The sequence below is a fragment of the Budorcas taxicolor genome, chromosome 2, assembly GCF_023091745.1.
Source record: "Budorcas taxicolor isolate Tak-1 chromosome 2, Takin1.1, whole genome shotgun sequence".
Taxonomy (NCBI): domain Eukaryota; kingdom Metazoa; phylum Chordata; class Mammalia; order Artiodactyla; family Bovidae; genus Budorcas; species Budorcas taxicolor.
Genome location: NC_068911.1, coordinates 32,129,230 through 32,153,983, shown reverse-complemented (window position 1 = coordinate 32,153,983; position 24,754 = coordinate 32,129,230). Strand labels below are relative to the sequence as shown.

Below are 24,754 nucleotides of genomic sequence, written 5' to 3'. Positions count from 1 at the left end.
ACGTCATCTTTATCCACTCCTCTGCCGGTGGACATTTCAGTTGCTTCCATATCTTGGCTGTTGTAAACCATGCTGCAGTGAGCGTTGGGGGCGCGTGTGTCTTTTTGAATTATGGTTTTCTCCCAGTATGTACCCAGTAGTGGGATTACTGGGTCATATGGTAGTTCTGTTTTTCGTTTTTTAAGGAACCTCTCTAGTGTTCTCCATAGTGGCTGTAACCAATTTACATTCCCACCAACAGTGTTGGAGGGGTTGCTTTCCTCCATACCCCCTCCTGCATTTATTGTTTGTAGATTTTTTTGATAATAGCCATTCTGACCGGTGTGTCTTTTGTTTGTTTTTGATTTTGGCTTAGCATTCAGATTTCTCTTTGTTTTTGACTTGGGGAGTTTTTCCCCCATTTCACCCCCTATTAGTAACCCCTGTTAGTAAGGTAAGCATTACTCTACATTGCCAGCTGAGCTGTGTCTTGGTGGGCATCCCAAACTGTGATCCCTTTGAATAGACTCTCCAGTGAGTTGGGTTACACAGGACCCAGAGAAGCTTGGAATAAGGTCACTTGATGTGTCTCCTTTAGAATTCAGACCCCAGAAATAAGAGCCTGCCGTGCCTGGTAGAGTCGTTTCCTCTGACTTTGACAAGTGACTGGGTTTATTTGCTCAGACTGTTGATTTGCTGGTGATGAGATAGGAACCTGTGTTTTCTGAGTCTGGTCCTGCAGTTTGTTTAACTTTTGCATTGCAGTTACGCAAGTGAGCATGAATAATTAAAACAGACGGTGGTAATTCCCCACCCTGCAGTCCCTTCTTTCTTGCTAATATAATTTGTTCTAATGTTGGGTGGCCACCAGCTTCTGCCCTGAGGCGGGCTGCAAGGGGAGTGAATCTGGGTCTGATCAGGCCAGCTGTAATGAATTCCACGCTGGCAGTAGTTGACTTAGGAGTAGGCCTGAGATGCAGTCCTGACCAAAGGGAAGGAAAGAGAGGTCTGCCAAGAGGCTTCTGAGCAGGCCTCTTGCAATGCAAATGAAGACACAGAAAGGCTTATCTTATGGCTGAGGGCTGTTGTGTGAGGCCTGTGTGATGTTTGGAGCTGTGGCAGTGATCTTATGACCATGAGGATGGAACAAGTCTGAAGACGAAAGTTAGTACACTCAGGATGGGAGCTCAGAACGAAGGGAAATACCTGGCCCCTGATAATGTCACTGCACTACCGAATCAACCAACCCTGGACTTAGTGTTACGTGAGATAATAAATTCCGTAATATTTTAAGGCACTTTAAGTTGGATTTCTTTTTACTCATATCCAAAATCATCCTAACTTAAATGAGAGAGAAAAGCAAGACAACTTAAGAAAAGTCAGAGCCTGTGTGCCGGAAATGGGAGGAATGATGTGATTAGCACGTTCAAACACATTCATCCTAGAAATGACACCTGGGTGTTTTCCGCTCCTTTCCTTGAACCACAGGCCTGGCTTTCTTAGTGTCTGCTGGTGACTCATGCTGAGCAGCTCTGTGACCTAGGGGGTTTGTCAGGCTGTTGTGCTCATTTTTCCATTTTATTTTTGAAATGATTATGCAGACTGAATGACAGCATCCTCATTTTACATATGAAAAAAAATGAGGCTCAAAGAAATGAAATAATTTTATTAATGGACCAGAGCCAAAAGTGGCAGAGCTGGAGTTTTTATTCAGGCCTCCATGATTGTGATTCTGAAGCTCCTGACTTTAAAAAAAGCTCTCCTGACTTTTAAATAAAGCTCCTGACTTTATTTATTTGGTTGCTCGTGGTCCTAGTTGCGGCATGTGGGATCTAGTTCCCCCACCAGGGATGGAACCTGGGCCTGTTGCATTGGGAACCTGGAGTCCTAGCCACTGGACCACCAGAGAATTCCCTGAAGCTCCTGATTTTATTCTTAATGGCATATTGTTTCCAGAAAGAGGACTCTCTGAAATATCACAATCACCCAGTTTGAACTTGTGAGTAAGTTAAGCAGTAAGTGTTGAGTAAGTTAGGATCACTCAGTGTAGAGGTCAGCAGACCCCGTCCCACCTCCTGCTTTTGTAAATGGAGTTCTGTTGGAACACAGTCACAAACATTCATGTGTCTACTGTCTGTGGGTGCTTTTAGGCGAAAGTTGTGACTGAGGCCATGTGGCCCATAAAGTCTTAAGCAGATATTAGCGAATTCTTTACAGAAAAAGTGTGCCAAGCCCTGTCTTCGAGAACAAAGGTCAGAGGATGCCGCCAAAACCTGTTGCCACACTGTGTTCAGATGTCCGTGGTCCATGTACCCCGCTAGATGGTGTGCGCTGGGCGTGCCAGGCACCGTGTCTGTTTCACTTCCTCCTGACTTCCCAGCTCCTGGCATGGTGTCTAGAAGTATATGGGTTCTTCAATAAAATTATGCTCAATAAATATCCTCTGGTGGGAAGGCAGCGCATTGTTCAGTGGGCACAGTACTGTGCTTCGTGATTCCTGAGGCGCCTCGAGCCGTGGCCACTCTCGAGTCGCTTCCTTTTGCTGGTTCATAGCCTGTGCCTCTGACTGTGCTCTCCTGTGTTAGAAGGCGCCTCTTTTAATCCCATTCACGAGGGCGCCACCCTCATCACCAAAGTCCACTCAAAGCCCCATATCCTAATATCATCATCTTTGGGGGTTAGAATTTCAACAGATGAATTTTGAGGGGACCCACTCAATTATAAAAGTGGCATTTCAATGCAGTTACCCTGGAATTTGATGTTCTTGTAGATCACCATCAGGTCATGTGTCGGCAGTCTGTTACAAGGTGATGGGCCTGATTCTGAACACACCAGAGGCACGTTTATTACCGAGATGCCCGTCTTATAAAACTTAAATGTAATTTTCCTTATCTGCTCAGCAGCCTTTGTCACCTCCGACCTTGACACTGTCTTCTCTCTTCTGTAGTGCCATGGCCCAACCTCTTGGCACACTTGCTACTTCTCTGCACATCCTTCCTGGCATATCACTTCCTCACCCTCAGACATTAAATATTACTTATCCTTGGATTGGGCTTCCCAGAATCTGCCTGCTAAGGCAGGAGACATAAGAGACTCAGGTTCGATCCCTGGGTTGGGAAGGTCCCCTGGAGGAGGGCATGGCAACCCACTCCAGTACTCTTGCCTAGAGACTCCCATGGACAGAGGAGCCTGGTAGGCTACAGTCCATGGGATCGCAGAGAGTCCGACATGACTGAAGTGACTTAGCATGTATGTATCCTTGGATTCTGTTGTTGACTCTTGTTTCTACACATACTGTCTGAATTTCTTGGTGAAAATTGCTCTCTATATGTTGATTAAGTTGTGTCTTCCACAGGTCAACTCCGGGTCTTTCTCCCGAGTGTCTCCGTTTGAATGTACAAGGGCTTGTGAAAAAGTCTACATGACTGAGTCGTCATCCCTACCCTCACCCCCGTGTTTGCTCCTGTGTTCCCTGCTTAGTACACGGCTCTGCCCTTCACCCAGGTCCCCTGGCCGGCCCTCGGGCTTCCTCCCAGCCTCCTCCTCCCCTGCAACTGCTCAAACTTCTATTTTTTCTCTCTCTCTTTTAAAAATTGTCATAAAGGTCAGTCGCTCAGTCATGCCGACTCTTTGTGACCCTGTAGACTGCAGCATGCCAGGCTTCCCTGTCCATCACCAACTCCCGGAGCTTGCTCAAACTCATGTCCATTAAGTCGGTGATGCCATCCAACCATCTCATCCTTTGTTGTCCCCTTCTGCTCTGCCTTCAGTCTTTCCCAGCATGAGGATCTTTTCCAATCTGTCAGTTCTTCGCATCAGATGGCCAGAGTATTGGAGCTTTAGCTTCAGCATGAGTCCTTCCAATGAATATTCAGGACTGATTTCCTTTAGGATGGACTGGTTTTATCTCCTTGAAAAGATAAAAAAAGTATCCACACCATTAAAACGTCCATTTTAACCATTTCTAAGTGTACAGGTAAAAGGCATTGAATGCATTCACATTATGCAGCCATCACCACCATCCGTCTTCAGAACCTTTTCATCTTCCCAAATTGGAACGCCACCCCCATTAAATAACAGCTCCCCATTTACCCTCCCACTAGCCCCTGGCAACCACCAATCTATGTCTTTATGAATTTGATGACTTTGGGTCCTTCATATAAGTAAAGTCATGTAGTATTTGTCCTTTTGTATTTGGCTTATTTCACTTAGCATAATGTCTTCAAGGTTCATGTATTTGTAGCATGTGTCAGAATTTTCTCCTCTTTTAAGGTTAGGTGATAATCCATTGCATGGATAGACCACACTTTGTTTATCCACGCGTCTGTCGATGGGTTACTTCTGCTTATTGGCTACTGTGAAAAGTGCAGCGGCGAACATGAGTGTACAAATAATTGTTCCAGCTCCTGCTTTCAGTTCTTTTGGATGCACACTCGGGAGCAGAAGCTGGATCACATGGTAATTCTGCGTTTACTTTTCTGAAGAGCTGCCATACTGTTTCCACACTGGATGCTTCTTTTAAAATTCCCACCAGCAATGCACAAGAGTTCCAGTCTCTCCATAATACATAAGAGTTCCAATTTCTCCACGTCTTTACCAACATTGTTCCTTGTGTGTTTGTTTTAAAATTTTGTTACGTAAATTAACCTATCTATTATGGGCTAAAAGTGCAAGTATTAGTTGCTCAGTTGTGTCTGATTCTTTGTGCCCCCATGGACTGTAGCCTACTAGGCTCCTCTGTCCATGGAATCCTCCTGGGAAGAATACCAGAGTGGGTTGCCATTTCCTTCTTCAGGGGATCTTCCTGACCCAAGGATGGAACCCACCATCTTTTGCGTCTCCTGTATTGGCAGCCGGGTCCTTTACCACTAGCGCCACCTGGGAAGCTAGCACCACTATCCAGTGGTGGTGCTTCTCCTGGTCCTCAGTTCCTTTGGGCTTCTTTCTGATGCAGCCTTCACTGTGACGGCAGAGCTGGTGGTGAAGGTCCAGGCACCACCAGCTGCTGTTCTCACACAGGAACCGCAGTGCCAAGTGCCCACGGCTCGTCTCTTCTTGGTTTTGCCGCAGAAGGAGCAGGTGTGCTTGGCATGCTGGCTTCGGTTTTCTTCACCGTTTTCTTGAGGGAGGCATCATAATGGGTCCCATATTTGCCCGTGATTCTGACCTCCTTGGTGCATTTCGCCAGGTTGCCACCACTTACATCTGAGCCCAAGAGCTATTTGTGTTCTTTCTGATGACGGCCATTCTCCCAGCTGCCAGGTGCTGTCTCATGGTGGTTTTGATCTCTTCTCTCTTGAAGTTTCAGATATCTCTCAAAGTCATTCACGAGCTGCCCACCAGTTCAGCCTGACAGTGCCCCTCCTCTTGGTTCCTGCTGCCCGCCCTGCCCTCCCGTAGTCCTGAGTCCTCCTCTTGACAAACCTCAGTATGATGCCACCTGGTTTCTTGTCTCCCTCTCTCAGTGGTCCGGGGCTGGGTCCATTCTTGCTCACATTGCAGCCCCAGTGTACTAGAAGGACCTGGCCGTAGAAAGACTGCATTCGGAATGATGACTGGAGGACCCAGACTTCAGGTCTTGCTGCTCATTCTCCTGGGGTGCCAAGCCCCACCCCTTCTGTCTGTGCGTCTTCACAGTCGAAAGCATGTGTTATTAGTATACCTCCAACTCTAAAATTAGAGAAACCAACTCCCGTGATCCTCGGTGGGGATTTTTGAAAATGGTTGATTGCATTTAAATCAAATCTCAGTTTATATTTTGCTTCACCACGTCACCTTGGGTAACAATTTCATTTCTGTAGAAAATTATTTGTGGAGGAAGCTGCCTGTGCCAGAAGAGCCCCGGGCCCATCCTTTTGATCGTGAGGGGAAGTCCACCCTCCCCACCCTTCCATCCCTGTCATGTTTTCAGTTCCCTGTTTTTATTTCTCTGTTGAATTCGCAAACTTGCAAATCGGCTAGGCCTGGTGAAAGAGACATTGGGAGGATGTTTGCTGAAGGGGCAGAGAAGATGTCCAGATTGGCAGTAAAAATGTTCAGCAGCTGGTAGGGAAATCCTGGCTTTAGGGAGGGAGCCAGTGTGCTGTCTCCACGGGTGAGGTGTTAACCAGTGAGATGCTAGATTCGGGCAATGTCCACAGAGTCCTGGGGAGGGTCCTTGACCGCTGGAGTGGCTGAGGGCTTGGGCCAGTGGCCACTTAGAAAGGGGAACAAAACCATTTCAGGATATTAGGATCTGGGGCTTCCCAGGTGGAGCTAGTGGTAAAGAACCTGCCTGCTAATGCAAGAGTCGTAAGAAAGACGGGTTTGATTCCTGGGTCGGGAAGATCCCCTGGAGAAGGGAATAGCTACCCACTCCAATATTCTTGTCTGAAGAATCCCATGGACAGAGGGGCCTGGCAGGCTACAGACGATGGGGTCACAAAGAGCTGGACATGACTGATGGACTTAGCACGCCCATATTAAGATCTGCTGTAACCAGACTGGTGTCTCTTGGCCGGAGGGGACCTCTGGCTGTCTCAGAGGTGTTTAATCTTGATGTCCTGTATGTTAAGTCTCAGACCCGGAGACTTCCCTGGTGGTCCAGCGGCTGGGAATCTGCCTTCCAATGCAGGGGATATGGGTTTGATCCCTGGTTGGGGAATTAAGATCTGACATGCCACAACCACAGAGAAGGAAATGGCAACCCTCTCCAGTGTTCTTGCCTAGAGAATCCTGTGGACAGAGGAGCCTGGTGGGCTGCTGTCTGTGGGGTCGCACAGAGTCGGACATGACTGAAGCGACTTAGCAGCAGCAGCATACCATAACTAAGACCTGATGCTGCCAAGTAAATAATTTTTTTTTTCAAAAGGCTCAAACCTGGGCTCAGAGTTGTCAGTTTCGAGTTATTATCCAGGCTATTGGTTCCATGGGTCCTTCACCCTGTCAGCGTGAAAATGGCTCTTGCACGGAGGATGGAGTACACTCCTAGAGGCAAACGGGGCACAGGTTTGGGAAGCGCTGGAGGAGGTTCCCACTGGGAGCATGAAGGAGGTGCTGCGTTGACCCCTGTGTCACGTGGACGAGGGCCAGCTGTGCCGGGCTGAGGTGTTAGAGCTGGGAACCAGACGCCAGCTGCTCCCAGGACCAGACAGCCCCCAGAGATGAGTGAGGAGGGCGCCAGGGAGAGGCGGCACCTGTGAGGCACGTGGCCCCCGTAGAGCAGGCTGGGACGTGTGGTCCGTCTGTGGGTTCAGGTGGCAGCGAGGACAGAGTTAGGTGAGCCTGCAGCAGTCTGCCATGGTGGAGGTTTTCCTCTTCTCTATAGAGTACTCAGATGGGGACATTAGAATACAGCCCAAAGGAAGGGAAAGGGTTAGCTGTCCTGTTATTGGGAGAAGGAATCCCAGGTGGTTCAACAAGTTCAGTGTTTGGCAAAAACCACCACAATGTTGTAAAGTAATTAGCCTCCAATTAAAATAAAAAAAAAAGAAATTTTCTTGCCTGAAACACAGACACACACAGACACAGACACAGACACAGACACAGACACAGACACACACACACACACACACAATCCTGCAGCAGTCAGTCGTGTGTTTGCTCTCCAGTTGACTCCCTGCCCTTCCCCTGCAAGCTGTTTCCCAGGCCCCCTCACCCATCCTTTCAGTGGGAGGTGGTGATGCGGGGGCCAGGTGAGAGGACAGGGAGGCAGCTTGATTGGGGGGGCATCTCTAGCAGTGACAGTGCTTCCTGTGGTCCGTGGAGGTCCCCTTCTGCTGCCGGTCAGGCCTTCCTCTTGTTCCCCTCCTTTACCCCTCGGTCCCTCTGCCACAGTCCAGCCGGTACCCACAGCCACGGTAGCATCACCTGGCACCACCTTTGGTTCCTCTGGCTCTAGGGTTGGGTCCTTTTTTGTTTTGGCCACGACACATGGCATGCAGGATCTTCCCCGACCAGGAATCAAACCCATGTCCCCCCGCACTGGCTGTGCTCCCCCACATTGGGAGCATGGAGTTCTTAACCACTGGACCACCCGGGAAGTCCAAAATGGTTTGGATGTCTGACGTCAGTTGTCTCTGGGTTCCCTCGGTATTTCCTATTTGCTTTTTGGCTTCCACGGTCTCTGTAACAGCTGTCTTATGTGAAGTTCCTGCAGTGGGCTAGCTCGTGTGGTTTCTGTTTTTGTGGCTGGGTGGGCCCTGGGATGGAGCAAGCTTGGCTTGTTGGAGGACTGGCCAGGAGACCCGGGGGCTTGTCGCAGGGTGAGTGACAGCGAGAGTGCGATGAGGTGAGGCGGGGAGGGCGACGGAGCAGGCAGCCAGGTCCCGTCTGGGCAGTAAGTGCCAATTCCCTCCTTTCCTTGCTTTATTTCTGTAATTTCCGTTCACCCCCACCAAGATAATTGGCACTTGTTCTTTAGAGTCAGTAGGGATGTTTACGTTTAAATCTGCTGAAGTCTTCAAAAGCAATCTCAGATCATTGTGTATTTATTTATTCTTTAAAAATGCATCAAGTTCTGAATTATACTTTAAAATGCTGAATTTTATATTTGGTGAATTTTACTACAATTGGAAAAAAAAAAACCAAAAAAACAGGACAGTGGCTAAGTTGCCTTTACTGGCAAGTTTGTTTTCCTAACTGAAAGGGAATTTAATAGCAGAGTTAATTTCAATTTCAGAATGTAAAATGGTATAGCCACTGTGGAAAATGGTTTGATGGTTTCTCAAAAAATTAGCATAGATTTACCAAATAATCCTGCAATTCTATTCCTAGATGCAGACCTAAAAAACTGAAAGCAGGGAGTCACAAATATTCATAGCAGGATTATTCACAAGAGCCAAAACAAAGAAACAAGAACCCAAACGTGCATCCATCAACAGGTGCCTGGTAACAAAGTGTGTTTACTCTGTGTGTATGTTTGTGCTCAGCCACTCAGTCATGTCTGACTCTTGCAACCCCATGGACTGTGTCCCACCAGGCTCCTCTGTCCATGGGGTTTTCCAGGCAAGAATACTGGAGTGGGCTGCCATTCCCTTCTCCAGGGGATCTTTCCAACCCAGGAATCAAACCTGTATCGCCTGCATTGGTGGGCAGACTCTTTATGATGGCGCCATCTGGGAAGCCCATACTATTTATAATGAAATATTATTCAGTCATAAGAAGACATGCTGCTACTTACTATAACATGGATGAGTGTTAAAAACATACCAAGTGAAAGTTGTCAGACACAAGAGATCACATGTTGTGTGATTCCACTTACGCGTAGACTCTAGAATAGTCAAATGCATAGAGAAAGTATGTGGAATAGAGGTTTACGGGGGGCGGGATGTGGGAGGGGAGGATGGGGAGAGTGGTAGTGTTTAATGGCTGTGAGGTTTCTGTTTCGATGGTGAAAAAGTTCTGGAAATGGAGAGTGGTGGTAGTTGCATGACTTTGTGAATGTACTTCATTCACACACTGAATCACGCACTTGAAATGGTTAAGGTGGTAAATTTTATGATGTATGTTTTGCCACAATTTAAGAGAGCGAAAAAAAGTTTCTCGTTTACATATTTGTATGGGTCTTTCTCATGTGTTCCTCGTGGTCAAAGCCCAGTCCCTGTATTCCAGTCCCAGGAGGCGGCCCTGTGGCTGATTGAGTCACGGACAAGTGAGAAAGCCACGGCCCCTCGTTGGAAACTCGGCTTTGCCAGCGCACTCGTGTCTCGTCGTCAGGCTCGCCGAGGTGTGCCTGGGCTTTGAGGACGCCTGTGGTCACCCAGGTCTCAGACGGAAATGTGGAAGCACTTGGCTTGCCTTTTGTTCCTGGGATGGTTGATACTGTGTATGGCTGATTCTGTTGTTGGTTTCCTACTGAAAGATCCACCCCTCTTTTCTTCTTTGGCTTATCATAGCCCTGATTGTGCTTGGGGCTGTGGGGTGTCCTTCTCTAGGTCAAAGCTCATGAGCGGTTTAGCCAGTCTTGACATGTTCTTCACTCTCTTGTGTGCACTTATCCTTGTCTGAAAAAAAATGATGTAATAGAGCTGGCTTTATCTTAACCTCTTTCTTCTGTTCCCGTCGTGAATGCGAGTCCTAGAGTGGCCACCTGATGCGAAGAGCCGACTCACTGGAAAAGACCCTGATGCTGGGAAGCATTGGGGGCAAGAGGAGGAGGGGGCGACAGAGGATGAGGTGGCTGGGTGGCATCACTGACTCAATGGACATGAGTTTGAGCAAACTCCGGGAGATAGTGAAGGACAGGGGAGCCTGGCGTGCTGCAGTCCACGGGGTCACAGAGAGTCTGACACGACTGAGTGACTGAACAATAGTGGAGTGGTGGCAGTGCCCTGAGACAGTGAGGTGAAGGCCAGGAGGGTGGGTATTCTGCCATGACAGAGCCTTCCCACCGGCTGTCTGTACCTCCAGACTGAACGTGTCTTTTGTTGTTTTCAGGGAGCCTAGCTCCTTGTCTTTGTGTTTTCTGTTTCTTGTTGAGCAGTGCTTTGTTTGTTTGTTTATTTTTTATTTTAATTTAATTTTTAAGGTTTTTGGTCATACCCCATAGCATGTGGACCTTAGTTCCTTGACCAGGGGTTGAACTCACACACCCTACATTGGAAGGCAGAGTCTTGACCACTGGACTGCTGCAAGAGGCCCTGTTTCTTGTTTAATTTTGAAGGATATCTCCCCACCCCCAGAGCCTGCCATCTTGTGGGTCCCCCTGAAGTGATTATCAGGTGATTACAACATGCTCCCTGCATTAGGCTTCTTCTGGTTGCAAGTGACAGCCAGACCCGCGGACAGCCCGAAGCAGAAAAGGGCACTTCCTGACTTGAGTATAAGAAAACTAGGGGTGGAGCCGGATCCAGGGGCTCAGCATCCCCCACGTCTGTCCGTGGGTCTCTCTCGTCACCACTTCTCTGGGTTGGCCTCTCTCCCAGGTGGACCACTCTACATGAGAGGGGGTACAGTGGCCCCAGGAAGCTCCAGATTGACATGGCTATGAAGAGTTCCTACCTCTAGCACAGAAGTTGGCAAACTTCTTCCTTAAGGGATCGAATAGTGAGTATAGTACTTTAGGCTTTGTGGGCTGTAAATTTTTATAGCAGCTCTGCCTTTGTAGTAGGAATGCAGCCACAGACGACTTGTAAACAAATGCACATAACTGCATTCCAATAAAACTTTATTTGCACACACAGTGATGGGGCTGCTGAATCTGGCCCTTTGGTGGTTGTCTTCTGACTTCACTCTGAAAAGAGACAAAGCCTGTCTTCTAGCGGTTCAGGTAGAGTCGTGGGGAGGGCCCACTGGTCCAGGGCTGGGACCAGGGTGAGGCCATGGGAATACTCACTTTAGGCAGAGAATTGCAGGGAGCTCCAAAAACCCTTAGCAATCAAGATCAATCATATTTTTATATAATATTAAAAAAATCAAAACACAGAAAAGACTCTATCACACGAAGGTCACACAAAAGTTATACAAAATGTCAAACAGGGCCAGAACGAGGGGGCGCTGAGTAAGGCGATTTGAGGCACCCACCCTGCTGTGGCCAGGTGGCTGCTCAGCCCGGGTCACCTGCCGAGCCCTGTGCGAGACAGTGGTTGTTAGTGCTAAGGGCACATTATAGAGAACCAAACGGAACACAGATCCCCTGGGAAAGAGAGGCACAGGGGCCAGAAGAAAGGGCAAGGCTTGCTGTTTGCCTGTCTTGGCCATGAAGTACTTCATACACGTGCTTTATTTCCTCAATTTTTTCCCCCTTATCTCAAACCTCAAAGGTAGGTAGTTATCCCCATTTTACAGATGAAGAAAATGAAGGAAAGAATAAGCTGCCCAGGGTCACACAAGGCCTGAACTAGAATTTGAGCCAGTGTTTTTGTTCGCCAAAGTGCATTCTTTGAATTGGCATCAGTTAGTGTTGAAACTTTGTGAAAATCCTCTGTCATCCTCTGTCAGCAGGGACCCCCAGGTAGCTCACCTTAGTGCTCCCCTCCTGGCTCTTGTTCTTGTCAGCAGATGGCTTTCAGGAGCTGGGAGAACCAGAAGCCCTCACCCCCTTTTGGAATCCGCCTCTGGTTTGAAGCAGTAAGCAATCAGTGTATACGCCCCAATTAAATTATGGACACTGCAGGTGTTAAGTGGCAGGTGAGCTGCGCTTTAAATAGACCATGTTAATTCTGGCAGTGGGAGCGGAGCCCTGCTGGGCTATTGATGATCAGCAGCCGCATCACTCAGGCGAGCTTTAGAAGGGTTCCGGAGCGGTAAGCAATTTAGAAATGGAAAGGTGAAAACACACCTTGAAGTGTTTCATGTGTTTTCAAGGTCAGACGGAGGTGACTGCAGTTTTCAGAAAAGACAGATGCAGGTGAGAGTCTCTGGACTGAAGCTGTGTTGGATGTACTGATGGTTGTCTGGTGGGTTATGATGCAAGTTATTGGCTGTCTGGCCAGCTGGCCCCGAGTGATACTCTCAGCAAATGTCCTGTCTTGGTTTCTGAGAGAGGCTTCAAGTAGAAGCCTTCCTTTGCTTTATTCTATCTTTATGTACAGACACTGACTCAGAGTAATTTCATGCAACACTTTGCTGCCTAGGCCAGTTTTTTTTAAAAGAAAAAATTTTAACTTTTAAATAGGAAACATGTTAAAAGAAAAGTTATGCATTTGTGTGGTTTGGACTGATCTAATGGGTTTCAGGGGACTTTCCTGGTGGTCCAGTGGCTGAGACTCCATGCTGGCAATGCAGGGGGTACAGGTTCGATCTCTGGTCAGGGAACTAGATCCCACATGCTGCAACTGAGTTAAAATTTTAAAGAAGTAACTAGTGGGTTTCAGAAGGGGGTTAGTTTGGCATTTGGGGATTGAGAGAAGGCATTCTGAGTGATCCACTCTGCTGATGGTTTTACCAGTCCTTCTTGGGATGTTTCTTTGAAATGATTTCAGAGATTGACTTGATCCACAAATGCACATACACACTTGTACATATGTACACATTTAGATGCTGTGAAAAGAAAAAGGAAAAGAGGAAACAACCTGTTTGCTCTCGGATAAGAAGGTAATTCTTCAGCAAACAGTGGTTGGCCACCATGGGCTGGACATCACGCTCAGTGTTTTATCTCCGTTTTCTCCAGTTACCCCAGAAACCCTGGGGGAGTCTACACTTTGGGGCTTCTGTTAGGAGAGAGGAGTCTGAAGCTTAGCATGCTTGAGGGACCTGCCCACGAGACCAGAAGCTTGTTAGGGACACGTCCTTCTTGTCTACCTGGGGGCCCATAGCTTTGCCCAGTTCATGGCTCCCAGGAAGAAGGCAGTCTGTGCTCCTTGAGGTGAATTGCAATCTTAGACTGAGCTTGTCAGCCTGGTGTCCAGTTTATGGAGATGTGCGTATTCACATCCTTCTAGGAGGAAGGTTCAAAGATCTTGTCACCTTCTCAGAGGGGTCAGTGAGTCTGTTTAGCTCCTGGGTTGAAATCCATCAAGCAATTGTGAACACGATCCTTTTCAAGGAGGCAGAGCCCCCCTCACTTTGCAAGGTGGTGTGATGACATGGTTCACAGTGAGACAGCTCTGAGGTCCTGCTGTCCCACTTATAACTGTGTATCATTGGGCCAGTTACTTCACGTGGCTGGGTCTCAGCCTTGTCTTTGGCATGGAGACGGCCATGGTGGTTGAGAGGACTGAGGTTGGATGAAAAGTGTGGAGTGCAGTGGCTGGTACATGCTTAATGCTCAGTAAGTAGCAGTGGCTGTCCCTGTTGTTGCTGTTACTATTGTTGACAGCATTGAAAAGTATTGATAAACTACTATTAAGTAAAGAAAATTAGGTATATACTAGAATCACACCTATGAAAAAAATCTGTGTGTATGGACAAAAAAGGCAGGATGTGAAGTGACGTGATGACTATTTTATGGATAAAAACACACTTCCTAGCTTTCCCTTAAAGCCTTAAATCTGTTCCTATTCTTAGACATACAGAAATCTCCCTGAAGGAACTAGAAATGAGGACGGTTAGTTATGCACAGGGATGTTCGAAGCACTACACAGGGAAAATTGGCATTGTATTATGTTCCCAGCAGTCATGAAATAAGTTATATTTTACTGGGGAGCCATCGAAAATCATGTTTCCAAAGATATTTAAATGTTACGGAGAAAATGTCCATGATCTAGACAAGGAAAGAAATAAGTCCAGATACAAAGCTACGTATGTGTGGTGTGTATATATATATATTTAAATGTACCCGTGTCCCCTGGAGGAGGGCATGGCAACCCATTCCAGTGTTCTTGCCTGGAGAATCCCATGGACAGAGGAACCTGGCGAGCTACGGTCCATAGGGTCACAGAGAGTCAGACGCGACTGAAGTGACGGAGTGCGCACACACACACACACACAGCACACAGTATGACGATATGTTAATTTCTTACTGCTGCTCTAACAAATTGTCGCAAACTTTGTGGCTTACAACACGACAAATTAATTTTCCTACATTTATGGAGGGCAGAAGTCCAGAGTCAGTCTCACTGGGCTAAAGGCAAGGCGATGGCAGGGCTGGTGGCTTCTGGAGGCTCCCGGGCAGGATCTGTTCCTTGCCTCTTCTGGCTTCTGGCAGTTTCCAGCACCCCTGGGCTGCGGCTGCATCACTCCAGGCTCTGCTTCTCTGGTCATGCCGCTGCCTTCCCTTCTGCCTCAGATCTCCCTCCCTGTCCCTCTTTTTTTGTAAAACTTTTACCATTTAGTTTTATATTTTTGGCTGTGCTGGGTGTTCGTTGCTGTGCACAGGCTTTCTCTAGTTGTGGAGCGCAGGGGCTACTCTGTGTTGTGGTGCATGGGATTCGCATTGCGGTGGGTTCTCTTGCTGTGGTTCCTGGGCTCTAGAGCACAGGCTCAGTGGTTGTGGTGCACGGGCTTCTCATTGCCATGGGTGCTTTGGTTGGGGGGCACGGGCTCTCGGGTGAGTGGGCTTCAGTAGCTGAAGCATGTGGGTCCACTGGTTTTGGTTCCCAGGCTCAATGGTTGTGGCGCATGGGCTTAGTTGCTCCAAGGCATGTGGGATCTTCCCGGACCAGGGATCCAACCCATGTGTCCTGCATTGATTGACAGGTGGCTTCTTTACCCTGAGCCACCAGGGAAGCCCTCCCCCTACCTCTTTTAAAGATACATGTGGTTATGTCAGGCCCAGAGAGACTATCCAGGGTAATCACCCCATCTCAAGATCCTGAATTTAGTCACAGCTACAGAGTCCCTTGTGCCATGTAAGGTAAGATGTCCAGATTCCAGGGTTTATGATGTGGTTATCTTTGGGAGTCACGATTCAACTATCACAGATGTCAGTTTTGTAGAAAAAAGCAAAGTGCAGGCAAAGAGATTGATTTGAAAATGTTAACAGTGATCACCTCTGGATGGTGATCAGGTCATTTTTTTTGTTTGTTTTTTTCCTGCACCAAGCAGCTTGTGGGATCTTAGGTTTCCTGACCAGGGATCGAATCCAGGCCCATGGCAGTGAAAGCCGTGAAACCTAACCACTGGCCTGCCAGGGAATTCCCTGGGTAGGGGGGTTACGTTTATTTTGGGTATATTCTCCGGTATCTTCCTTTTCCCTGCTAAGAAGTAACTCTTTTACCACCATCAACACGGCCCCTGGATGCTCCTCTGCACGTGATGTGTGTCCCACGGTGTGGTCCCCTGTCTCCACAGAGCCCGTGTTCTGGTTCTACGTGAAGGAGGTGCTCAGCAAGCACGAGCTACAGCGCTTCTACGCCCTGCGCCACATCGCCTCGGATGTGGGCCGTGGCCGCGCCTGGCTGCGCTGCGCCCTCAACGAGAACTCCCTGGAGCGCTACCTGCACATGCTCCTGGCTGACCGCGGCCGGCTCAGGTACCTGGGCAGGGTGGGGGAGCGGGTGCCCCCAGGGCGGGGGTGACCATCGCAGGATCTGCCTGCCTGCGTCTGGGACGGCCAGGTTCCCCTCTTCCAGCCCCAGCTTGTCTGGCTGGGCCATTTGGCACAGTCCACCAGAAACCAGGTGAAGATGCCTGTCGGGCTCCGTCCACGCGGCAACTGCATGCAGCAGGCACTCAATAGATGCCTGTTATTAATAAGGCCTGGGGTGTGGCGTGAGCTGTTGTCTTAGGACACGTGTGCCCCTCTTGGCAGAATTTTAATCTCGGTTTCTTTCAGATCCAGACTTTCTTGCTCTTTAGAAGTCGGGTGTTCAGTGCCCTGTCTCTTGCTATGTATCTCCTTGCACACTCGGCACTGGATGGTTCTTCTGGCCTTTTTTTGTGTTTTTTTTTTAAAGAGGTTTGTCGATCTCAAACTGATGGAAAGTAACGGGCGTTTTAAGTTGAGAGAAGTTGTTTGTTATTAGAAACAACCCCTCCCATCCTTTTGTTTTCTTTTTTTCTTGATCATACAGTTTATTCCATCAGTTAGTAGAGGCGCGGTTACGCTGCCGTAACAAGCGTTTTGGAAACCTCAGTGGCTTGAGACCACCAAGTCCGTGCCTTCTGCCTGCTGCGTGTCTGTCGTGGGTTGAGGGTCTCATCTCAGAGACCCAGGCTGACAGAGGCACATCTCTGCATATGCTTTCTGGACTGCCAAGGCAGACAGGGGGCTCTGGCTAAGGGAAACACTGGTCCTCCAAGCTTCTGCCCACCGTGAAGCTTCACTTCCATGCATTTTTTATTGGCCAGCAAGTCACACCGCCATGGGCTAGCTCAGCAGGGTGGGCGAGGTATGGTTATTCCACAGCAATAGGGAGAAGGCACTCGATATGTATCAGTGAGAGTGCAGGCAGCCACCTTCCCTTCAGGGACGTTTGATGGATGCTGTAGAACCCGCCGGGACAAGACTGAAATCATTCGCAAACTGCATAGACGTAGCTGGCGTGTCGGTGTGTTTTCCTGTCATTATGCCTGTGTGCCGATCTTTATGACTTCTCTCTCTGTCTCCCTCTCTCCATCCCTCCCTCCCTGTCCCTCTTCCTCCCTCCTTCTCTCACGTTATTATTTTCCCTCTGAGATGGGGGGACCAGACGTGTTGTTTTGTGTCACGTGATGGTCCACAGAGACAGTGATCAATTCCGCCCCGGCCCCTTGAGTAACTTCCACATCCAGTGGTGCCCAGGTCCTCAGCAATGAAGTGTCACCGAATTCAGTAAGCTGGCATTCGTTTCATCAGTGCTGGGGCACATTCCTGTGACTTCCTGCGTTGCTGTGCGTTCCCTGGCTCAGGCCTCCTCTGCTGTTTGTCCTGCTGCTCGAGGTCATCCCTCTTCCAATAGTTTAGGTGTTAGGTGTTGGGTGTTGGGTGTTCCAGGCTTGTGCACTAAGGCTGTCAAAGATACCCTTGAAGTTCTCTTATTTGATGTGGCCTGTGATACAGCCTGTCTAGCTGTGTGTTCAGACCCTGTAGCGATGAAATGGGAGAGATGGGGGCCAGGAAGACTGGCGATAGCAGTACCCACACGCTGCTTAGGACTACTCATGTCTGAGTTGGGAGGTTGTGCATGTCTGTGGGTACCTCTGAGCACTAACCAGCTTTCATGAAAGAAAACACACTCATGTTTTTTGGTTCTCTGGTGGCTCAGCGGTAAAGAATTTGCCTGCCAATGCAGGATAGGCGGGTTCAATCCCTGGATCAGGAAGATCCCCTGGTGAAGGAAATGGCAACCCAACGCCCATATTCTTGCCTGGGAAATCCCACAGACAGAGGAGCCTGGTGGGCTGCATATAATCCACGGGGTCGCAAAAGAGTCAGACATGACTAAGCGACTAAACAATAGCTCATGTTTCTTAACAGTAGTTTTTTTTTTTTTTTGCGAAGCTCTTTCCAGCAGATTATTTACAGGTGCCATCTGCCATCCATATCCCCAGGTTCTGCATCTGTGGACTCAACCAGCCGTGGATTGAATGCTGTGTTTAAGACCTGTGGCTGGTTGAACCCACGGTGGCAGAATTCGCAGATCTGGAGAGCTACCTGTACGATGCTCTTGTATGTAAGCATCCTCAACTTTGGTATCCATAGTGGGTCCTGGAGCCAATCCCCCACGGATGCTGAGGGACAGGTGTCCTTCAGAGTCGTACTCTCAGTGTCAAGGTTGAATGCGACAGTGAGCAATAGATGGGAATCTGCTGTTAAGACTCACCGTCGTACTTAGCTGAATCACTAGCCTCTAATTCAGTGTGGGAAAGCCAAGTTCATTTACATGCAAGAAAACTGGCTCCAGTCTGTAAAGAATCACAGTTTGGGGAATCAGAGGTCTGACTGCGCTGCCAGCTTGAAGATACAGCCTGTGCTTCCACTGACTTCTTTGCTAGGTTGAGTCTGTTGACAATGATGTCTGTCTTTTCTTTCTCTGTTGGTTGTATTCAGTCACTTAAGCAGCTATGTATCCGATGTTTTGCTGAACTCCAGGTCACCCATCACTGCCCGTGCTTCAGTGAAATTGAATTTTGACTCCATTAGTTTAGAGTTCTCTGACCTGGTGGGGAAGTCAGAGATGAGGATATTTACTTGTTAATGTTTAGCTGGGGGTTGGCTAAAGAGCTGGGCTGTGGGGCTGGGAGAGCTGCCTTTGAGCCCAAGCTGTACCATTTATTGCTGAATGACCTTGGAAAATGAAATGTCCGATTGGCCTCTACAACTGCTGTTTAGGTCTGTGGGCTTTTTTAGCTTCCCAGACCATTCCAGGGGGTAATTTGGGCTTTTGAGATTGCTGCCCAAACTGGTGTTACATACAGATGCCTCGGTTGAAGGGCCCAGGGAACTAAAATTTCGTTCTGAAATCGTCTCTTCTTGTGTGTGTCCACTCGGGGGTTCCTGTGGGCTGGCTTGGATTTCCTGTCTCATTTCTTAGAAACGTTGCTTGAGGGAAAGTCACCACTGTTTGTCCCCTTTTCCTTTCTGCTTCATAAATAGTGTGTTTCCATCTCATGCCTGTCTTGGTACTCTCAGGCCCTAACGATCTCAGGGGACCTATGAGGAAGTTGTAGGGTATACATATTCAATCCTTTGTTTATAACCAGAAGACCCAGCAGCAGAGACCCTGCATGGCCACTTTGGCGTGGACAGGCACGAACTTTCCAGGGAGCCGTATGAAGGAACTGTCTGGCTAACGGATGCTGAGAACGCCGGTTCAGAGCATTCCCTCTCTCTCTTTTCCATTTGCAGCACATTTTATGAAGACTGGGCTTTTGTCATGGATGAAGAAAGGTCTAGCATGCTTCCCACCATGGCGGCTGGTAAGCTTGGCCAGGGCCAGGGGTGCAGGGCGGGGGGTCCTGTGAAGCTTGGTGAGCAGAGGAGCTGCCTGGGAGTGAATGTGTAACTCCATGGGGTGCTGTGGGTTCCCCGTCCCTCACTGAATGAAAGGGCCACTCATCACTCGCCACTATCCTTCCTTTATCTGGAATTGTGATACCCTGCCTGGGAAAGCGTGGGGTTGCGGGATTTTGGCTGAGGCTTTGCAAGTGTGAGATAAAGATCCAGGGAACTGGGGGAGGAGACACGTCTTGGAAGCCTGGCTCTCCCTCCCTCTGGCAGGTGGCCTGAGGCAGATCTGTTGAGTTTTTTACCTTTACCTTCCACTTCTGCAAGGTGGGAATCCTGATGGCACTGCAGTCACATTGATAGGGTTGTGAACGAATCAGATGAGAGAGTCAGTATCTGATTTGTCCTGGTGAGAGCCCTGCCTTGATCCTAGTTGACGAAGTATAAAATTGTCTAACGTTTGACTCTCACTCTACAGGGGAATGCAACCGAAGTGGGTACCTTGCTTCTTTCTTCCGAATCCTCTGTGGCCTCCCCTTTCTCTCTTTCCTGAAAGTTTTCAGAGTCCCACCTACTGAGTTACTTTAGGCTGTCCATTGATGAGGAAAAGTCAGATGACCTTGATGTTGTACGTAGGTCATAGGAGACCAGTGCGCATTTTTGCCTGAAGATGTAATGGACATGATATTGGTGCATTTTTTTTTTAATTGGAGGATAATTGCTTTACAGTGTTGTATTGGTTACTGCCATATGACAATGTGAATCAGCCATAATTTTATATATCCCCTCCTTCTTGATTGGAGAAGGAAATGGCAACCCACTCCAGTATTCTTGCCTGGAGAATTCCATGGACAGAGGAGCCTGGTGGGCTCCAGTCCATGGGGTCGCAGAGAATCGGACATGACTGAGCGACTGTCACTCACTCACTCCCTCCCTCTTGATCGTCCATCCCCCTCCTCCGCTAGGTCATCACAGAATGCCAGGCTGGGCTTCGTGTGTTATATAGCAGCTTCCTGCTAATTACCTATTTTGCACAATAGTGTGTATATGTCATTTTTTGATTGATTACCAAGCTGATTTTGGTGGGTGACGGTCTTTAATACTCTGTAAGAGATGCTGTTGTCCCTGTTTTATAGGTAAAGAAACTGAGGCTCAGAGAGGTCGTGAATGGCTTGACCAAGGTCTCAGAGCTACTGAGTGCCCAGGCAGTCTGACCCCAGAATTTAAGCCTTCCCCTCCCCATGACTGACTTCTTATTTGCATTTGTCTTCCTGACAGATAGGGAGAGACTTTGGAAGACTTAGCTCCCATGATAGCGGTGTCTCCTGACCCCAGTTTTGTGGGAGTTTTTTGTTTGTTTTTTTAAGTCACTGTTTGAGACAAGTGTGTACCCTCTTGTGTCCTCTAACGTCTGCAGCTTGTTTATTGTGTTGGAATGTGACTGTTGAATAGCAGACACTCCAGACTTTTCCCTTTTTGGGGGAGGGTAGGTCTGAACTCCATACTCTTCGCAATTAACATCGACAACAAGGACTTAAACGGGCAGAGTAAGTTTGCTCCCACCGTCTCGGACCTCTTGAAGGAATCCACGCAGAATGTGACCTCCTTGCTGAAGGAATCCACGCAAGGAGTGAGCAGCCTTTTCAGGGAGATCACAGCGTCCTCGGCTGTCTCCATCCTCAGCAGAGCTGAGCAGGAGACCGACCCCCTGCCCGTGGTGTCCAAGCACGTCGGTGCTGGTGAGAGAGGACGGGCCGGGCGGGGTGGCGACTGGGGGTCGGGTGGGGATGAGATGAAAGCACCAGGGAAGTGGAATCTGATACACTGGTATTTTTCAGTTCACGTTTGTGTTTGTCCTTCTTACTCTTATTCACTTAGAAGGGTGCTGAGAGGCTTCCTGGGACGTGAAGATGACAGGGTAGCCAAGCCAACAGCTCAGTCAGAGCAAACCGAGAGGGAGGGCACGATGGTCACGTGAAGCCGGAGGAGGTTGCCCCTCCTGCCTTTGTCCCTGCATCCGTTCGTTTGTTTACTTATCCTTCTGATCAGTGGGATGAAAGCCCAGCATAGGGTGCTATGGAGAACGTAGACTGTTGAGGGGGTGACGTTTAAGTGGAGGCCGGGGAAAGAGAGGAGGTGGTTGGCTTTGACTCTAGGCTCTGGGGAGGCAAAGGAAAGTGGATTCAGTTCTGATTAATTTCGTAAGAAGTTTTACAGTGCCCCTTGAACCTTCTGGGACATCTAGAACGTTGAAACAGCAAAACAGGAAATTTTGGGTATAAGGGCTTAATCCTGATATTCTCAAATCCCTTAAATAAGGCAGTAATCATGGTCCTCCCTTTGGAGTTATTAATGATGGGGAAGCTCAGAATTCTATGAAGTCCTTGGTATACACTGGCTTTCTCCTTTTTTTTTTTTAATTATTAAAAAAATTTTTTCGGCTGTGCCACAGAGCACGTGGGGTCTTAGTTCCCTGACCAGGGATCGAACCTGTGCCCCCTGCACTGGAAGTGCAGAGTCTTAACCACTGGACCACCAGGAGGGCCCACCCTCTCCTTCTTGAGCAGAGACCTCATGCAAATGACATGGACTGTTGGTGACTGTACCAGAGATCCTGGGATTTGTACACCCAAAGGAGTATCTTTTCTGTCCATTTTGGGAACTCTGCTTTTGACATTGTCTCCAAGTTGTGACACACTGGTGATACATCACCATGTCACACCTTAGTGGATGGATTTGTCTTTTTGGAATTGGCTCCAAAGTGCTTCACACCCAAGGTTGATGATTAAGATGAGTGAACAAGCTGGCTCACCTAAGTGCTAGGCACCAAGGCAGTCTTGACTTCTGTTTCAGTTTGTCTTTTCTGTGTAACAAACAGCTCCAAAATGTAGTAGCTTAAAACAGACAACCTCAGTTTATTCCTTTTTTGTGAGTCTGTGGGTTGGCGGGATGGTTCTACTGGTTTCACCTGGGCTCCCTCATGGGGCTGCATTCAGCTGATGACTGAGCTGGAAGGTCCAAGGTGGCCCCACTCACGCATCTGGAGTTGGTGCTGACTCTTGGCTGGGGCATCTCAGTTTCCCCTATGTTAGCCTCTTGTCCTCCAATAAGGTAGACTGGCTTCTTCTGTGGTAGTTTCAGGGCATTATTGCATGAGGGTAATGCCTCAGCTCTAGAACTCACACATTTGTTATTTCTGCCACCTTCTGTTCTTAAAAACACAGCACTAAGCTGGGCTAGAGTCAAGAGGGTGGAGAAGTAGGTACCACCCATGATGGGAGCAGTCCTGCTGAAAAGGGGCATCTTGCAGGGTTGGGAGAAACTGGGGCTGTTGAACAATCAGTTACAATCCCTAAACTGATTTTCTTGGTCTCATCTCCCAGCCATGAGAGTGTTTTCCAAAGTGAATGGGTATAAAAATCATTTCAATTATGATTCATCTTTTGAATCAAAGTGCTTGGAAAGATTGCTTAGAAGGAATGATTGTAATGTGTGCTCTGTGACGTATTTCAAACCAGAAGTAGAGGTCTGTATCCATTTTGCATGGTCTTGCATAGACAGATTCCACCCCCTTCCCAAGGATTAAAAAAGAGATCTGAGTTTATCTTCAATTTTTTTTTGAGTAGAATAGTAAGAGATTTTCCACAGTCTAGAGGCAGGATGGGTCGATCATCGCTTTTTCTTATCTCATATCTTTTGCCAGATGCCAAATGTAAAAGGGAGCGGAAGAAGAAAAAGAAGGTGACCAACATCATCTCATTTGATGACGAGGAAGATGAGCAGAGCTCTGGGGATGTTTTTAAGAAGATCCCCGGGGCGGGGGAGAGCTCAGAGGAGAACTCCGACCGGTCCTCGATCAATATCCTGTCGGCCTTCGAAAGCCCCTTTGGGCCAAACTCTAATGGAAGTCAGGGCAGCAACTCTTGGAAAATTGATTCTCTGTCTCTGAACGGGGAGTTTGGGTACCAGAAGCTGGATGTGAAAAGCATTGATGATGAAGACGCAGACGAGAACGAGGAAGACATGTACGGGAGCACTCCGGGAAGGAAACGTCCGGGCCACTTGGAGTCGCCAGAGAAGTAAGTTCCACCTGAGAGCTTCTATGAAAGGGTAGTAGGGGACTTCCCGGGTGGTCCAGCGGCTAAGACATCACCTTCCAGTGCAGGAGGTGTGGGTTCGATCCTTGGTCAGGGAGCTGAGATCCCATGTGCCCCAAGGTCAAAAAACCAAACGTGAAAAACAGAAGCAATATTGTGAGAAATTCAATAAAGACTTTAAAATGGTCCACATCTCAGGAATCTGCCTGCCAGCGCAGGTGACACGGGCTTGATCCCTGGTCTGGGAGGATTTCGCCTGCCTCGGAGCAGCTAAGCCCACACACCACAAGTGCTGAGCCTGTGCACTAGGGCCTGAGAGCTGCTAGCTGCAACTGAGCTGCTGGCTGCTGAGCCCGTGGACTGCAACGATTAAAGCCTGCACACCCTGGCGCCCGTGCTCCGCAACAAGAGAAGCCACTGCAATGAGAGGCCCAGGCACACAACTAGAGACAGTGCAGAGTAGCCCCTGCTACTAGAGAAAAAGCCCACGCAGAAACGAAGACCCAAGTAAATAAGTTAAAAAAAAAGATCCCAGCAAAAAAAAAAAAAATCAAACCTTAAAAAATTAAAAAAAAAAAAAAAAAGGTTTGGGGGTGGTACACAGGCTGCTGGCTCTTTGTGCAGTTTTGGGTGATGTTAGACTGCAAGTTTTTTATTTGTTTGTGGCATCTTTCATTATTCAGATCTTGATTTTGGGGGAAGGAGCATGAACTTACTTTCTCCTGAGAACTAAGTGGAGGGAACATATATATTATTGGAAGGTACTTATAGCATTGGTGTCAAGATGTAAGACCTGAAATTCTTGCTTTGTATTCATGTCTTTCATTTTATAACTTGAATTTTGCTCGCATGTGTTACTTGCCACCAGCCCAGGAAGTTCAGGAAAGAGGCAAGGTATTTTAGAGAACAGTCTCAGGCTGGTAATATCTGTGTTTATTTGCAGGGTAACTTGCCTGCACATATCGCCTTAACACTGGGGCTGTAGTATGTTTATACCTTCAAGAGGGGCTTGATGCAGGTGAACACGTGAAGCAGAAGAGATTGAACCTTAGAATCATGACGACCCGGGCTCTCATTTACTAGCTCCGTGGCTTAGTTTAGACTAGGACGGACAAGTTTCTTCACCTCCCAGGGCCTCAGGCCTCCCCTGAGATCTAAGAGAACAACAGCACGTGCTTTGTCGAGTTGTTGTCCCGTCCGTGGGACCCTGCAAGTGAGGCCTTGGGCACCGGTGCTGGCACGTCGAGAAGGACAGTCCCGCAGCGGTGGCTGCTGTGGCGCTGTAACCCTTGTAATCATTCCTGTCCTTGTTCTTACCCTCCTTCTTGACCGTGCTGGGTCTTCATTGCAGTGAGGGCTTTTCTCCAGTTGCAGAGAACGGGGGCTGCTCTCACTTGCGGTGCACAGGCTTCTCACTGTGGTGCCTTCTCTTTTGCAAAGCATGGGCTCT

At 48.4% G+C, this 24,754-nt stretch overlaps 1 protein-coding gene across 4 annotated transcripts in view; it reads left to right on the top strand.

Annotated features, from left to right (window-relative positions):
* Positions 1-24,754, top strand: part of SNX29 (sorting nexin 29) — a 589,615-nt gene that overhangs the window by 55,869 nt on the left and 508,992 nt on the right. For all 4 annotated transcript variants that reach the window (XM_052661385.1, XM_052661396.1, XM_052661389.1 and 1 more), the window contains 4 exons: positions 15,631-15,811; positions 19,109-19,179; positions 20,698-20,946; positions 22,911-23,286. In XM_052661385.1, coding sequence (XP_052517345.1) covers positions 15,631-15,811; positions 19,109-19,179; positions 20,698-20,946; positions 22,911-23,286 — 877 coding nt within the window. The remainder of the gene's footprint in view (positions 1-15,630; positions 15,812-19,108; positions 19,180-20,697; positions 20,947-22,910; positions 23,287-24,754) is intronic.